General features: G+C 43.7%; 1 protein-coding gene across 1 annotated transcript; it reads left to right on the plus strand.

Annotated features, from left to right (window-relative positions):
* The first annotated feature begins 2,184 nt into the window (after window positions 1-2,184).
* Window positions 2,185-17,413, plus strand: USP18 (ubiquitin specific peptidase 18). The gene is made up of 10 exons (XM_006862784.1): window positions 2,185-2,347; window positions 3,992-4,088; window positions 7,350-7,495; window positions 9,510-9,589; window positions 9,861-10,007; window positions 10,900-10,995; window positions 11,697-11,864; window positions 14,620-14,751; window positions 15,546-15,595; window positions 17,368-17,413. Exons 1-10 carry the CDS (start codon window positions 2,185-2,187, stop codon window positions 17,411-17,413), a joined length of 1,125 nt encoding a protein of 374 aa, XP_006862846.1.

The raw sequence follows: 17,413 nt of genomic DNA on the forward strand, positions 1-17,413 counted from the left end.
CAACTTCAATCTTTTCTCCATTTATCATGATGCTATTTTTTGGTCCACTGGTGAGGAATTTTGTTTTCTTTCCATTGAGGTGCAACTCATACTGAAGGCTGTGGTCTTTGATCTTCTTCAGTAGGTATCTTAAGTTCTGCAAGGTTGGCAGTTCAGATTCACTAGCCGCTCCTTGGAAATCCTATATAGGGTTGCTATGTGTTGGAACCAACTCAACAGCATTTAACAGCCTTAAGGTCTGTGGGTTAACCCCGCTAGTTACTCCTCAGAAACCCGATACAGGGTTGCTATGAGTTGTCTGACTTAACAGCACTTAACAGTAACATCGAGGACTGAGGACTCACAGAAGTTCAGCTTTAGAAGGGAAACAGAAGATTTCAACAGCCTCCTACCCCATTCACTGGTCACATTCTTTCTATACTCTCTTTCAAGTGCTGGCCCAGCCTCTGCTTCAGCACCTCCATGAGAGAGAAGTTATGGCTGTGGAAGCCCCCTCGCTAGCTCTGAGAACGCTCTCAGTTTGAAAGGGAATCTGTTTCTTAGGTAGTCTGACACACCCCACCCCAACAAGGCCCAAAGACAGTAAGTGTTCTGGTGTCTCTTCCACAAGATAGCCTTTCAGGTAACTGAAGACACTGGCTTCTTCCTGTAAGTCATCATTCATTCATTCAGTGGATATTTATTGAAGGCCCACTCTGTGGGTACTGTGCAAGGTGCAAGGGGAAAGAGTTGAAAATATCCATTCCTTGCCGTCTAGAAAGGAGCCCTGGTGGCCCTGTGGGTTAGGTACTGGGCTACTAATCACAAGGTCAGCGGTTCAAATCCACCAGAAAGACTGACATATAGATTGACAGTCTTGGAAACCCTATGTCAGAAACGCTGTATTGGGGCGCTAAGAGTCATTGTCGTCTCCATGGTTTACCTTCTAGAGGCTCGTGGTTTAGTGTCTGAGGTCAGGCACTGAGGTCTGAGATGTGAAGGAAGAAGGCTTTGGAGGAGAGAGCACTTGGAACTCCCCTCGGGAGGGATGAGAGATGGAGAGGGCAGAGGGAACCATAGGATTGGCAGGCAGTCCTAGCAGATGCTCTGCTGATCCTAAGCTGAGCTCTGGGGCTGGGACAACTCTTCTGAGTGGTCCCACCTTGAAGCAAGGGGACAAGGCCTTAATTTGTCCTTATTGTCCAGTCATTGGATAGGGATTGCTTTCATCCTTACCTGACCTGGGATGGCGCATGATTATGGGCCACCTTTCTTCAATGGCAGAAAGCTCTGAAAAGGGATTCTGCTGGGGACCATCATCTACCAACAGTCCTCTCTGCTGGGGGAATGAGTGTCCATCCTGAAGGGGAAGTCTTGAGTGGTGAAGCACGGACACACCTCACATTAGAATAATAACAAGCCCAGTTTTTGAATAGCTGCATAAAAATACTGTGGGATAGGCAACCCAAACGAGGACAAGCTTCTTGGAGGAGGAAACCTCTCTACAAGGGGGCTTCAAAAAGCATGTGGAAAATTGCAGTATCTTTTAATTCTGTTGTTATGAATCAGAATCCACTGGATGGCAGTGGGTTTGGTTTGGTTTTGGCAGTCTGTAGGGAGAGTCTGGTGTGATGCTGTGGGTTAATGCGCCAGACTGCAAAGCCGTTTAAACTGCAAGGTCAGCGGTTCAAGCTCACCAGCTTCTCCTTGGAAACCCTATACAGGGTTGCTATGGTTCAGAACCAACTCGATAGCACTTCACAACACAACACCAACAGGACTGTCTCAGGAAGCCAAGGGCGTGGCAGAAGAACAGTGTGGAGAGTTCCTGTGAGAAGTTTAGGCACTAGAATCCACAGCTCTTACTGATTGCTGGGCATGGGAGGGAGGAGCAAGGAGACACCCAGGTTTCTGGGATTGGCTTCTTGGTGAATGGCACACTGTTTCCCAGGGTGGAGAACCTAGGAGGAAGAGATTGAGTTCAGTTTGAGGATGTGGCAGTAGCCATTTCCAGCCTTGAAACTTTTAAAGCCATTCTCAAACATTCACCTTGCTCTAAGATTTGCCTCTTTGGAATCAGAACTGATTGCATAGATATGCCTCGCCTCTTCTCTTACCCATAACTACCTGTGGTTTGTTTTCACAGAGATCTCACCACACCTGGGCCAGGCAGCCAGCGGCCTGGGAATATTGGAGTGATCACTAATGGGCAAAGTGTTTGGGTTCCTGAGGACAACCTGCCAGTCAGTTCTGGCTTCATCTCAGCCATTCCCAGAAGAACCCATTGAGGAGAAGCAAGAAGATAAAAACATGAAGAAGATGATGAAGCGGCAAGGAGACAGCCTTAGTGCCTGGGACAGCCCTCATGGTCGCTACATCCTCCCCATTTGTCTCATTTTGACTGCTTTGCTTACTCACTATATTCTGAAGCACTACAGCTTTGTGGTTAACTGTTCTGCATCTTTTGTGCCTCCATTTCTGAATCTGTAAAATGGGGATCACGCCTAGTACCCAGCACGTGAGGTTATTGAGATGATTGAAAGAATCTGTGGAAACTACCTTAAGCCATATAGTGGGGTGGCGGTGGTTATGTGCTGTGGAGTCGGTTCTGACTCAGAGCGACCCTGTATAGGGTTTCTGAGGCTGTAAATCTTTACAGGAGCAGAAAGCCTCATCTTTCTCTTGCAGAACAGCTGGTAGTTTCGAACTGCTGACCTTGCGGTTCGCAACCTGATTCATAACCACTACGCTACCAGAGCTCCTTAAGCCATATAGTAGCACCTAGCATTAGTGCCTGTCATTATTATTTTATCCGTGTCTTAGCCTGGTGTGCCTGTCAACTCAGAAGCAGAAGTCTGTTCTCACCAACTCTCCTAGGGGTTTCTCATTTGTATTGCCCTTCTCACATATCCCATTGGGATTAGAGCTACTCCTTCCCTCTTAAATTGCTCACCTTGTGGTCTTCTGAGTACAAGGCTGGGAAGGAAGAGGTTGGTTGATGCTGCTGCTGCTGTGGAGTTCATTCTGATTCACAGCACCCTGTGGGACATTGCTGAACTGCTGCGTACACTTTCCCAGATTGTACATCTTTATGGAAGCAGTCAGCCTCGTCTTTCTCCCATGAAGCTGCTGGTGGGTTCAAACTACTGACCTTTGGGTTAGTAGTTCAACATTTACCCCACTGTACCACCAGGGCTCCTTGTTTAGTTGGTAGTGGATCACATTAGAAAAAGATGACATGATAGTTTACTCACGCCTTTGTTAGGCCCTCCTGGCTTCTAGCCTCGAGGGGTGAGTTTAGATTAGCTAGATCTTCCCCAAAGCTTTCCTCCACTGATGTGAAGTCTCTGGGTGGTACACATGGTTAACTGCTCAGTAGCTAATCAAAAGGTTGGCAGTTCAAATTCACCCAGAGGCACCTTGGAAGAAAGGGCTGGTGATCTACTTCCAAAAAGTCACAGAAAACCTTATGGAGCGCAGGTCTACTCTGATACATGGTGGAGTTGCCATAAGATGAAATTGATTGACGGCAACTAGGTATGTGGTGGGACTGGGTAGGGGCAGTAGATTAGCCTGAAGAATTGATGTCATCTCTGAGCTCCAGTGATGGGCTCTTATACTCATTCCTGAAGGGAAGGTTTGAATGGGATGAACCCATAATTACCACATGCATCCTTTCTGTAATGTTTCTTTTCCTTTGCTTCATAGAAACAATTGCTTGTGCCATTCATTTTGCAATGAATTACATTAAAAAAAAAATAATATACTTTCTTTTGACCTCTCTCTTTTCTTAATAGATTAGTAAGACTTTTACTGTTAAAACTTTTCAAAGGTTCCTGCCTTATCTCTCCTCTCTAATTTGTTTAAAGCTCCTGAGGGAATTATTTGTCCTCCTACAGTACTTTATAGAATTTTACGTGTTTAATAGATGTCAAATAAATGCCTTTTTTTGTGTGTGCTAAATCTCTCAGCTAGACCTTGTCCTCATTACTGTTTTCTCTTCTTTCTATAGGCCTGGTTGGTTTACATAACCTTGGACAGACCTGCTGCCTTAACTCCCTGATTCAGGTGTTCAAAATGAACGTGGACTTCACCAAGATACTGAAGAGGTAAGACTTATTTTTCAGGCTAATAAACATGCATATTCACATTTACAAATATTAAATTGTTTACAGTGACTTGGACTCTTAGAGGTCATCTTTCAAAATTTCCTAAGATACACATTAGAATCACCTACGAAGGTTTTTTTTTTTAAAAAATCTCATTTCATCAGGACCCTCTCAGATATTTGGTTTCAATTGCTCTGGGTGGGACACAGGCAATGGTAGTTTTTAAAAGGCCCCCAGGTGATTTTTGGCAGCGTTGTGGTTACGAATAGGGCTGCTAACCTCAAGGTTGGCAGTTTGAAACTACCAGCGGTTCTGCAGAAGAAAGATGAGGCATTCAGCTCCCGTAAAGATTTACAGCCTCAGAAACCCTGTGCAGGGTCACTATGAGTCAGAGCCAACGCCATGGTACTTAACAACAACAACAACCAGGTGATTTTAAAGTGTAGCCAGGATTGACAGCCAGTGTCTTTGTTAAAGTTGCTGGGTGATACAAAGAGTTAACATGCTGGGCTGCTAACCAAAGCGTTAGAGGTTCTAGTCCACTCAGAAGCACCTTGGAAGAAAACTATGACTATAACTGGATCTGGTAAAAGGGATTTGGACTAGGTCATTGTAGAGAGAGCAGAAGTCAGTGGGTAGACTGTTTCTCTATTGATTTTTCTCACACCAGCTACACACACATACGCACACACACATACACACACAAACACTTCCCTGGGAAATTGAGAATACCATATAATTAATTTATTCTGGCCCAGATACACTTACATCCCTTCACACTGTCTTTCTAGGTTAGTTTTTGCTTTTCATTTTGGAGTGCTTCAGGCTGGACGATTTGCTGTTTGGCCTCGGTATGGTCTTATCACTCAAGTGTTATTGTTGGGCAGGGTGTGGAGAGTTGAGGCAGCAGTTGTGTTGTGCCCCCTTTCCATTGGGTAGTGCAGTTCACCAACATAGTGGTTTTCAATCTTGACTATACACTGGAATCATCTGGGGAATGTAAACATTGGTGCCACTCCCCGAAATTCTGATTTCCTTTCTCTGGGGAGTGAGCTGGACATGGCGATTTTTAAGTTTCCCAAGGGTGTAAGGGGGTTCCTAGCTTTTTTTTTTTTTTTTTTTTAATGTTTTATTGTTAATTATGTGATAGTTTAAATGGGAGAACATTAGTTTTACATTCATTCTATTGTATATCGTTTCATTGCCATGGTTACAATCCCCTCCATGCATCATCAACCAACCAAAGGGTATACCCAGCAAGCCTGCCCCCTGGTCCTCAGCACACAGCCCCTCTCCCTCTCTGGGTCTAGAGTCCCCAGCCACTCCATCTCTCTACATCATCGTCTCTGCCTCCATCTCTGGTGTAACTGCTTCTCTGTGTAGGGTCCCAAACTCCACTCTTTTCCCATGAATAGTCCCAGGGACCTCTGCTCCTGGACTGCAAATTCAGTCACTCCCCTCCTTGTGCTACAAAATGTCTACCTTTACATTTCCAACCCTCACAGTCAGTCCTGATAGCAAATATTCACTATTGTACCACACGAGTGCTATCCACATCTCCTTTCATCAGTCCCATGCAGACAGATCGGATACTACTTAGTGGAGATTCTACCTTCCTCCATGCCCTCTGGATCTAGGATCCCACTTCAAAGCTTGTAAGCTAGTCACTTCTTGCCTTTGTAGCAACCCCCCACCCCGCCCCCATTTTGGGTAGCCAATGTCCAAGTTGCCTATCCCTGTTTACTCTGTGTTTGGAGGGGGTGGGAATGATCCTCGATGTAAAGATTTGTTCCCTCTTTTGAGCTACTGCATCCATAGGTGTAGGTCAACTTCATCAAATTGTATCAGATTCGACTCTTTTTCCTCTTCTTTCTTCTTCTGGTTGAGCTCTGATCATCCAGTCATTGAAGCCAGGTCAAGTGGGTATTATCTGCAAGTGTGGGTGTTCTTATGCATATGCTCTCTCTTCTTATCAGCTGGACGCTTCACTCTCCACTCTAGTCCTCTGTGGCTATGTCACTGACACTGACTTGGCCCAGGAGTCCCCAGGTCTTGCCATACTGCTGGCCAACCAGGTCTCCACCTGGGTTCACAGGAGTCTATTGAATGTGGCAGGACTTAGCTCGCAGCTTCATTGCTGTTTTTCCCTCACTTCCCCAACGTGGTCACCAGTCAGACTGCATGCCTGCTTGTATATTCCCCTTACGTCTTAGTCTTGGAAGGGGGCCAGCTGTTTTTATATTTATTCTTTATTGTGGCAAAACTGTATCTAACAAGACATTTGGCATTCCAACATTTTTTACATATACACTGTCATGAATTCCATTCATCATGTGTGACCATCGTAACTATCCATTTCTGAATTTTCCCATCACCTTAAACAACAGAAGCTCAGTGCCTAAACAATTGCTCCTTTTTTTCTTCTTTTTATTATGAATTGGGTGAAGGTTTACAGAGCAGATCAGTTTTCCGTTCAACAATACATTCACCATTTGTTTCATCTCACTGATTACAGTCCCCACAGTAGAGTATCACTCATCCCACTTCATCCCTGTGTTTTCTGTTTCTATTCATCCTTCTTTCCTAACTCTTCTGAGCTCTGTCCTTGGGTAGATACGACCCCTTTGATCTCAAATGGTTGATTATTGTAAGGTGTGCATAGTACCCCAGTGTTATTGTTCCCCATTTAGACCTGCCTATTGTTTGGACTGTGTGGTGCTGTGGGTTATCGCACTGGCCTGCAAAGTCGTGTGGTGGTTCAAGCTCATCAGTCGCTCCTCGGAAACTTAAACAGGGTCGTTATGGGTCAGAACCAACTTGACAGCACTTAACAACAACAAATTGTTGGGCTGAAAATTAATCCATGGGTGTAAGTTCACTTCCAGACTTGAAGGATGACTAAGGGGTTACGCTTCAAGGTTCCACAAGTCTCTATCTGACCACAAGTGTGGTCTTTTTTGTTTTTGTTTTTAATGATTTTGAATGTTGTTTCCCATGTTGCTTCCACTGTATCCATCAGCCCATTGGACTCATTGTTTTCCATTCCTCTTGGATTTTCATCACTCTTCTTTCTTCCGGACAGGGAGGGACAAAAAGTTGCATCTTGGATAGCTACTCACAAGCTTTTAAGATCCCAGTCACTACTCACCAAAGTAGGAAGGAGAACATTGTCTTTGTGGACTGTTTTGTCAATGAGTTCTTTTTTTCACCCTCACCCCCACCCCTGGTAACCACTAATAGCTGGCTGTTTTTATTTGTCAGGATAACTGTGCCCAGGGAAGTTGAAGAGCAGAAGAGAAGTGTCCCCTTTCAGTTTCTCTTGCTGCTGGAGAAGATGCAGGACACTCGGAGGAAAGCAGTGCGGCCCCTGGAGCTTGCCTCCTGCCTCCTGAATTACAACGTGCCTTGTAAGACTGGCTGGTACTCTAGAGGGACTGGGGGCTTGAGAGAGAGTGAAGAGGAGGGGAACCGATGGGCAGTTAGGTAGTCTCTGGATCTTTGTGTTGGTGGGCATTTGTGTAGAGCTGAGTAAAATTTGATGAGCCTCACATTTTTTTGAGATGCAGAATGGGTATAGTTTATGCCCACACTACTTCCGTACTCTCATCCTTTCCCTGCCTCTCAGTAAAGCAAGTAAGCAGGAGAATTTTCTGAAAGGTGGAATAGAAAGGAATAGAAAGGAAAAACTGTGCAAATGCATAGCTTCATTTTAAACATAAATCATAAACCAAAACCAAATGCCACTGAGTCCATTCCAACTCACAGCAACCCTTTACAGGTTTTCCAAGGCTGTAAATCTTTACGGGAGCACACAGCCTTTTCTTTCCCCCATCGAGTGACTGGGTTTGAGCCACCGACTTTATGGTTAGCAGTCTAGTGCTTATCCTACAGCACCACCAGCTTTGAGAGGTAACTTACATACTATAGGATGATTTTGGACTCCTGGTGTGGTGCTGTAGGATAAGCACTGGACTTAGAAACTCAAAGTCGGTGGTTCAAACCTACTAGCTGCTATGGGTTAGAATAGATTTTGATGGCATGCAACAAACAACAATAAATATTATCATCTTATAGAATTCATTTAATAAGTACAAGTCATAGGGTTTTAGTATGCACACAAAGTTTGTGTGCCCCTCATTACAAGCTAATTCTATAATATTTTTATCAACCCTGAAAGAAACCCTGTACCTATCAGCAGTCATTTCTCGCTCTTTCTTACTTTCTTTTAAATCCTGCCATTTTAGCTGTTACATTTGTGTTAGTTTTGTGTTGTGGTGGGAATTAGGGGTGCATCTTTATCCTTTTGCATGTGGACATCCATGTGTTTTAGCACAATTTTCTGAAAAGATGATTCTTTCCCCATTGAGTTGTTTTGGCACCCTTGTGGAACATCCATTGATGTGTTTACTTCTGGACCCTCAATTTTATCCCACTGATTTTTATGTCCACCTTTATGCCAGCACCAGACTCTCTTAATAAATGGAGCTTTTGAAGGAGAAGTGTGAGCCCTCTAACTTTGTTTTCCTTTTCAGGATTGCTTTGTCTATTCTGGGCCTTTTGCATTTCCACCCAAAGTTTAGAATAGTGTCACTTTTTGCAAGAAGAAAGTCAGCTGAGCTTTTGACAGGGAGTGCATCGGACTCTTGGATCATTTTGGGGAATATGCTAATTTAACAATATTATATCTTCTGGATTATTAATATGGATGCCTTTCCAGTTAGTTAGGTTTTCGATCCCTTTCAAAGAGAGTTTGTGGCTGTCATTGTGCTAGTGCTTCTTGTGTTGAATTTATTCCTAAATATTTCATTCTTTTTGAAGCCATTGCAAATGGAATTGTTTCTGTAGTTCATTGCTAGTATATGAAAGTATATATCTAATGTAGAGTTCACGACTCAGTGTGCCCTTCTTAACCAGCATCAGCGGACACTGAGATGGCTCTTTCCTTTCTTGTTCACCCAAGCATCTTTTGTGGAAAGCCTGGGTCAGACCTCAGCATTGGGGAACTTCTAAATTTTTAGAGGCAGGTGAATAAATAAATACATAAGGGGCAGGTAAATGAGTGGCCAGTGATGGCTACAATTAGAGTATTATAGAGGAAATCCACTGCCGGCTATTGGTTCCCTGTAGCTTGCTCCTCCAGTGGAGGCTAGCAGGGTCAGTGGCACATGAAGGGAGAAAGAGCATGTGCTGTGCAGTTAGAAGATAAGAGTACGTGGGACTGGAGCTCAAGTTGCAAGAGGAGTCTTCAAGAACAAGCTTGTTTTTCATTTGGTGACCTCTTGACATGTAGTGGGAATGTAGCCTTTACAAGAGGTAGAGAAGACACGAACGACAATGTACACCTGGGTAGCCAGGACTCAGGAGTGTCGGAAGAGTGTCTGGAGGCTTCACTAATCTCATTGGATTTTTCTTTTTGTCCAGTGTTTGTCCAGCACGATGCTGCTCAACTCTATCTTACAGTCTGGAACCTGATTAAGGACCAAATCACTGAAGTGGACTTGGTAAGAACCGAGGACAAGAGAACTCAGAAGTTTACAATACTGCTCATTTAGCTCATGCAGCTCGCTTTTATGCAGTGTGGAAGGAGGATCAACAGAGGGAATCCATATAAAATGCTTGTTACAGTTGCATGGTGTCATTATTTTGCACCTTAATGGCAGGGCAAGGATCCTAGTGATTCCCATTTCAGGTGACTCCAGTTTCCAGGAACTGGCTGAACCTAGTTTGTGGCTGTGGTAGCTAACTTACCTCTCCCCTTTCTCCTGCTTGCAGGCAGAGAGACTACAAACTCTGTTTACAATCCAGATGAAGGAGTCCTTGATTTGCCTTGACTGTTCCATGGAGAGTAGTAGAAACAGTAAAATGCTGACCCTCCCCCTTTCTCTTTTCGACATAGACTCAAAGCCCCTGACTACACTGGTAAGAATTTTCTCTTGGTGAACTTACATTCCTGTGAAACCCAATATGGCATTGTCCCATTGCTTCTTTTAACAAGACCCCTCAGTGGGACAAACAGTTTGTGCTCAACTATGAACCTAAAGGTTGGCAGTTCAAATTCAACCAGTAGTACCATGGAAGAAAGGCCTGGCTGTCTGCTTCAGTAAAGATTATAGTCCACAAGACTTTATGGAGCAATTTTATTCTGAAATACATGGGTTACATGAGTCAGAATCAGCTTAATAGTAATAGTTTTTTTAATTTTTTTGGCTTAAGATTAAAAAACAAACAACCCATTGTTTTATTTATATCGCTCAGGCCCAGTTTTCCTTTAATTTGGCATATATATATATATATATATACATAGAGAGAGAGAGAGAGAGAGAGAGAGAGAGAGTGAGTCCTGGAGTGCACTGTGGGCTAATGCGTCAGACTGCAAAGTCGTTTGAACTGCAGGGTCTGTGTTTCAAGCTTACCAGTCACTCCTTGGGAAACCCTATACAGGGTCGCTATGGGTCGGAATCGACTCGACGGCACTTAACAACAACAACAACATATATATGGAGTCCTGGTGTGTCGCTTAGGATAAGCACTGGGCTGTTAACCAGAAGGTTGGTGGTTCAAACCCACAAACTGCTCCTTGGAAACCCCATACAGGGTCAGTATGAGTCAGAACCGACTCGATGGCACTTAACAACAATTAATAAGTATTTTTTGAGGTCCTGTCAAGTGTATCACACTGGGTGTATTGTTAAGGGGGAAGTGGAGAGAATTACAAGAAAAGCTTCCGTCCCCATTCACATGGCATGGGTGGAAGGCTTGTACTCTAGGAGGGAAATGCTAACTCTATCTTTTCCTTTTTCTCTTCGGCCAGGAAGATGCCCTGAACTGCTTCTTCCAGCCCAAGGAGTTGGCAGACAAAAGCAAGTACTTCTGTGAGAACTGTGAGAAGAAGACCTGTGGGAAACAGGTACTCTGCCCTTCAACCAGATGCTCCCTGGGTCTGGAATGGTCCCTGATGGATTTCTGGGCCCTCGCAGTCTGGCCTGGGGGTTCTATAGCATTTTCACAGTCCTGAGGCACCTCATAGTGTTGAGGGAGAGAAGAGGGTCAGGCTGGAATTTGGGATCCTTGGCCCTCTGAGTCTCAGAACTGTAGACATTGACCGTCAGATGTATCACTGAAGTGGACAGGACAGCTTGTTTTTATCGACGATGAGAAGAGAAGTTCTGAGAGCAATACAAGTAAAGCAGTAGCTATCCAGTCACTACTGACTGGTGCTTGTGTGTCAGAGTTGAACTGTGCTCCATAGGATTTTGGTGTTTTGGAAGTCGATCACCAGATCTTTCTGGGTGGGCTTTAACCTCCCACCTTTTGGTTAGCAGCCAGGCCCATTTGAAACATCTAGGGGCAGTTATTTTTTCCCATTAGGGTTAAGTTACCTTCCTCACATTCTCAGATTCCTGGGCTCTTCATGCCTTCAGTGGGAGACCGTACTGGCGTAATGGTTAATCAGAACTTTGTTCTTGAAAGAGCACTAGAATCAGAGAATGGTGCCCTTGCTCCCCTCCCTTTGGGAAGAAGAGCACACCACCCAGTCCTAGAATTTCTCTGAACCTACCTACTTCAAGTGCCTTTGTACTTCATCTCCACAATGATTTTGCGTTCTAGGTCTGGAAGCTGACCTATTTGCCCCAGACCATGACATTTCACCTCATGCGGTTCTCCATCAGAAACTCGCGGATAGAAAAGATCTGCCACTCACTGTGTTTTCCCCAGAGCTTGGATTTTAATCAGGTCCTTTCCAGTGAGCAAGACTTCTGCAATGCTGAGGACCAGGTGATATGCTCCCAACCTCCTTTGCATCTTCCACCTCATTAGATACCATATCCTTTCAATTCTGCCTGCTCTGGAGCTCACTGCTCATCAGAGACATACCTTTGGGTGTCTTTGTGCCCTTCTCTCAGTTCAGAAATAAATGCCCCTGATGGTCATACGTAAATTGTTGTGGTTAAGTGCCAGAGTCAGTTCTGACTCACAGTGATCTTGTATAGGGTTTCTGAGGAGCAATTGATGGATTTGAACTGCTTAGATTGTGGTTAGATGTCCAGTGCTTATCCTATAGTGCCACACTAAAACTCGTCCATTTCTTAGTGTGATATAGAAGCATATTTATAAAGTCAACAAACCTAATTTTTAAACAATATTTTAATGCCAGGAATCTGTTCTGTGTTAACTATGATGGGTTGTTATCACAAATTACTGCCACCAGCATTTGCTGTTTGCAGTTGCTTTTATTTTCTCTTAAAAGTCAAAAGATTTTCTTATTTATAAGAATTGCATTTGCACTCATGCCTGAAAGCATTAAAGAAGGTACCCATAATTCAGTACCTTCCTTTTGAGATACTAAAAAATACACAGGCAAACACAACATTTGGGTTCTAAGTAGAGTACCAATCAAATTTTTTTGTTGTTGTTAAAATAGCCTGTGTTCACTGTGGGGATAGTACAAGAGGGCTTCAAAAAGTATGTGGAAACATGAAATTAAAAGATAATGGATTTTTCCCATGAACTTTTTGAAGCTTTCTTGTAGGAAAGTAGCCAGTTCATTTGTTGTTGTTGTTGAGTACCATGGAGTCGGTTCCGACTCACAGTAACTCAGTACAGGGTTTCCGAGGCTGTAAATCTTTATGAGAGCAGAAAGCCTCATCTTCTGCGGAATGGCTGGTAGTTTCGAACTGCTGACCATGAGGTTAGCAACCTGATTTGTAACCTCTACACTACCAGAGCTCCTTAGCCAGTTCACTGGACCAAGTTAAATTAAAAATAAAGTTTAATACAATTGTCCTGAGCTCTAACTTAATAGGTGGTGCTGAAATCAAAATTGCTCAAGTATCTTTTCTCCATAGATTTGAAATGTTGCATTTAGAAAATGCTGTATTCCCAAATGTTTTTGAGACTGTTTTTGGAATGTCTGTTCTAATTCATTGGTTTGAGTCCAAGTACATACCTCTTGAGTTCCAAATCCATGTGTATATCCACCTCCTTACTGAATGTCACCGCCCAGATTCCACACAGTCCCCAAATGAATACATTATCTTCAGTCCCAAACTATGCCTCCTGCCAGCTCTGTCCCATACTTAATTTTGTAGTATCAGCATCTTCCTAATTTCTAAACCAGAAATCTCAGATTCATTCTTCTCCTAATTTAACTTCTATGTCCAACCAGTTAGAAAGCACCCTTAGTAAATGCAATCTAATTTAGCACAATTCTGCCTCTCTTTTCCACTTCCTTTTAAACTTTCTCACTATTGTTGCTGTTAGCTGCCATCGAGTCTATCATAGGCGTTAAGAACCTGGGTTTTGAAGCCAGATCGATCTGGGTTTAAATCCTACCTCTTTTGCTTATGATGGCGCAATGGCTAAGCACTCAGCTGTTATGCAAAATGATGGTGGCAGTTTGAACCCATCAGCAACTTGTAGGAGGAAGGTGTGGCAGTCAGCTTCCTTAAGATTAGAGCCTGAGGAACCCTATGGAACAGTTCTACTCTGTCCTGTAGTGTCACCAAGAGTCAGAATAGACTCGACAGCAGTGGATTCGCTTTGGTTGGCTTTGCTTATAAGCTCTGACCTTGGGCAAATAACCTTACCTTCCCGAGCTCAGATTCTGCCTCTATGAAACAGGATTTATAATAGCACCTACCTGGTGTGGTGATACCTCTGGGATAAAGCTCTGGACCCCAAGGTTGGTTTGAACAATAAGATCTTGTTCAAACTCACCAGCCGCTCCTTGGAAACCCTATGCAGGGTGGCTATGAGTCGGAACCGACTCGATGGCACTTAACAACAATAACAAACCTCGGTTCTTGTATTAAATGAAAGAGTTTGTGTAAAGGATTTAGTTAAATGCATAGTAAATGTTGACAGGTAATAATTACTATGTTTATAATTATTATCATTATAATATGTACTACGTTTCCAACTGTGGTTTTTCAGGCAATCCCTATTTCTCTTGTATCATGTGGTGCCAAAATTTATCTCCTTGGCTTCTGGCTTCTCTAATCACATTCCTTCACTTAAAGACCCACTTCTGTGGCTCCTCAACACTGGGGATAAAGTTCCCATTTCTCTTTGTAGTTTCCTCTGGTGACTCCTCGCCACCTTCCCACTCCATCTTCCGCTTTGTTATACTGCTGAGTTCTTTGCAAATTCTCATCCAGGCTCACATTCAACATACCCCTTCCTCACAACCTGTGTGCCAAGTTTGTTTATCCGTCAAGATCAACTCCAGCATGTTTTCTCTGGGGGAGCCTTCCTCAGTTTCTGTCTTTTCTCAGCTGGTTGCTCCTTTTACTGTCTTTGTTTCTTTTTCCTTTTTAGGGGGGTGGGATTGAGTCTTCCCAAATTAATTTGTAAGTGCATCTGGATATACATCTACCCTTTAATTAGCTGTGAGGTAACTGAAGTACCAGTGCCTGCCATATAGTTACACACTCAGTAAACGTGTGTTGAAATAATGTCACCTTATTCTAGGCTACGGTGAGAGAAAAGGAGGAGTGATGGGTGAGTCATTTTGTGACTTGTTTCTTTGCAGCTGGAAAGACAGTATGAGCTCTTTGCTGTGATTGCCCACGTGGGAATGGCTGATTTTGGTCATTACTGTGCCTATATCCGGAATTCTAAGGATGGCCAATGGTTCTGCTTCAATGACTCCAATGTTTGTTCGGTGAGAAACATCCATCCAAATTTGCCTCTTGCCCCACATTGGCGACCTCTAAGGAGCTCTGGTAGCGTAGTAGTTACGAATCGGGCTGAGAGCCACAAGGTCAGCAGTTCGAAACTACCAGGTGTTCCGTGGGAGAAAGATGAGGCTTTCTGCTCCCATAAAGATTTACAGCTTCGGAAGCCCTGTACAGGGTCGCTATGGGTCGGAACCGACTCCACGGCACATAACAACAACAGTGAATTCTGGGAGACCCTGGATGGTACAATGGTTAACATGCTTGGCTGCTAATCCAAAAGTTGGGGGTTTAAGTTCATCCAGAGGAACAATCACCCAGTGGCCAGAGTTGACTCGATGGCAGCTGGCTCATAGCTTAATACATTCTGAGCCCAGGACTGGAGGGGTCCTTGAGGTGAGGTCAAGACACACTCTGGTCTTGTTCTCTGGGTGTAGGGCTTATTCTGGGACTTAATGGCCTTTTCTGCTTGAACCTCCACCTGGTTCCTTGTGCTGTCAGAGCCTACTTACCTCAAGGTCTAGGTGTTTGGTGCCATAGGCTCAGTGACCCTCATGCTCTGGAAAGTGAGAGGGGTCAGCAGTATGGAAGTTAGAACTCTAGGCTTAATACAACTAAGTTTAAACAGAGGAACAAAGGTAATAGAAGAGACTTCATATATGCATGGTATTTCATCACTAGATGTTTCTGGGTTGTGAGTGTCCCTAGAATGAGTTTGTCTGAAGTAATGAGGGAAGGCAAGTTGTTACCTGGCTGCTTGACTTCATCTGTGTACTTTCAGGTGTCCTGGGAGGACATCCAGTGTACGTATGGGAATCATCGCTGTCGCTGGTAAGAGAAGTGTTTGGATTGGGGAAGCCTGCTGAGCTTATTAGCAACAGCGTTGCCACTTCTTGTTGTTAGGTGCTGTCAAATTGGCTCCAACACATAGTGACACTGTGTACAACAGAACAAAACACTGCCTGGTCCTGGGCTATCCTCACAATTGTTATATTTGAGTACAGTGTTGTAGCCACTGTGTTCATCCATCTCATTAAGGGTCTCCCTCTTTTTAGCTGACCCTTTATTTTACCAAGCAGGATGTCCTTTTCTAGGAATTGGTCTCTCTTCAAAACATGTCCAAAGTATGTGACACAAAGTTTCAACATCCTGGCTGTATGTCTTCCCAAACAGATTCATTTATTTGTCTAGCAGGCCATGGTACTTTCAGTATTCTTGGCCAATACCATATTTCAAAATCATCAGTTCTTCTCCCTATCTTCCTTATTCATTGTCCAAATTTCACATGCCTATGACGTGACTGAAAATACCCTGGGTTGTTCGAAACTCCCATGGGTTCCGCTATTATTATACGTTGATGACTTTCCTTTGTCTCATCTCTCAACACTGCTTCACTCCACCAAGCTTTTCTCACAGTTTAGATTGTAGCACAAGTTGTTGTTGTTGTTGTTAAGTGCTGTCGCACAAGTAGCTCCCCAAATATCACTTCCTCCATTCTCTCTCTGTAACCTGGCACATGCATTTCCTGGCCTGAACTGCATTATCTTGGTGTGGTACTGCAGGATAATGTACTGGACTACAAGATCAGTCTGAACCATAACGTTGGTGGTCCAAACCCACCCGCCATTCCTTGGAAACCCTATACAGGGTTGCTATGAGTCAGAACTGACTTGATGGCACCTAACAACACAAACAACAGCAACTTATCATCCAGGCCAACACCTATTTAGGCTTCGATACCTCTGCTTATGGCCTTTTTCTACTCTGTAAGGACTTCCTGTATGGGGTTCACTGCATTTTGAGCATACCTCCTTTTCAGCAAGGATCCCACTGTATAATAATCGTTTGCTTACAAAACTTTCATTTACATTAGACCACGAGCTCTTTGAGGGACAAACCAAACCTAACCACACCCATTGCCATCTAGTGGATTCCAACTCACAAAGACCCAGGAGGGCAGAATAGAACCGCCCCTGCAGGGTCTCTACAGCTGTAATCTGTATAGAAGCAGACGGCCACATCTTTCCAACAACTTACCTTGTGAGCACTTTAACCACTGCGCCACCAGTGCTCCTTTTGTGGGACAAGGATCTCCTTTTTCATCTTTTTTATTTTTTTTTATTTTTGTAGTCCGATCTTGTCTAGTAGCTACCTGAAACCTGTTCAGTATCATCGTATGTCACAAGCCTTCACTGACAAATGGGCTGTGGCTGCTCACAAGTGCACTTAATGGGAATCAAAGCTGGATCTCCCTCCTGGAAAACAGAAATTCTACTATGAAATCACCATTGTCCACTTCCCCACTGTAGCTATTAATTTTGTACCTTTGCCTGGTACAATGAGTCCAGTTTTAGTAAGGACTTAATAATTACAATAATAATAATAATAAATAGTGTGGTACTGTGGGCTAATGCATCAGACTGCAAAGCCGTTTGAACTGCAAGGTCCTTGGTTCAAGCTCAACAGTTGCTCCTTGGAAACCCTATACAGGGTCACTATGGGTCGGAATCAACTCGACGGCACTTAACAACAACATAGCTACAGCATTGTTTTACTATAAATGCTTCATTTCTGCTACTGCTGATATATAGTTTTCTTTTTAGGAGAGAAACTGCCTATCTTCTGGTTTATATGAAGACGAAGCCCTAA

This window comes from Chrysochloris asiatica, unplaced genomic scaffold, assembly GCF_000296735.1.
Source record: "Chrysochloris asiatica unplaced genomic scaffold, ChrAsi1.0 scaffold00050, whole genome shotgun sequence".
Lineage (NCBI taxonomy): Eukaryota > Metazoa > Chordata > Mammalia > Afrosoricida > Chrysochloridae > Chrysochloris > Chrysochloris asiatica.

Coding starts and splice junctions, on each gene's coding strand:
- USP18 (XM_006862784.1), top strand. CDS start 2,185: ATGGGCAAAGTGTTTGGGTTCCTGAGGACAACCTGCCAGTCAGTTCTG. Junction 2,348..3,991: donor TGCCTGGGACAGCCCTCATG/GTCGCTACATCC, acceptor TTCTTTCTATAG/GCCTGGTTGGTTTACATAAC. Junction 11,865..14,619: donor TCTGCAATGCTGAGGACCAG/GTGATATGCTCC, acceptor GTTTCTTTGCAG/CTGGAAAGACAGTATGAGCT.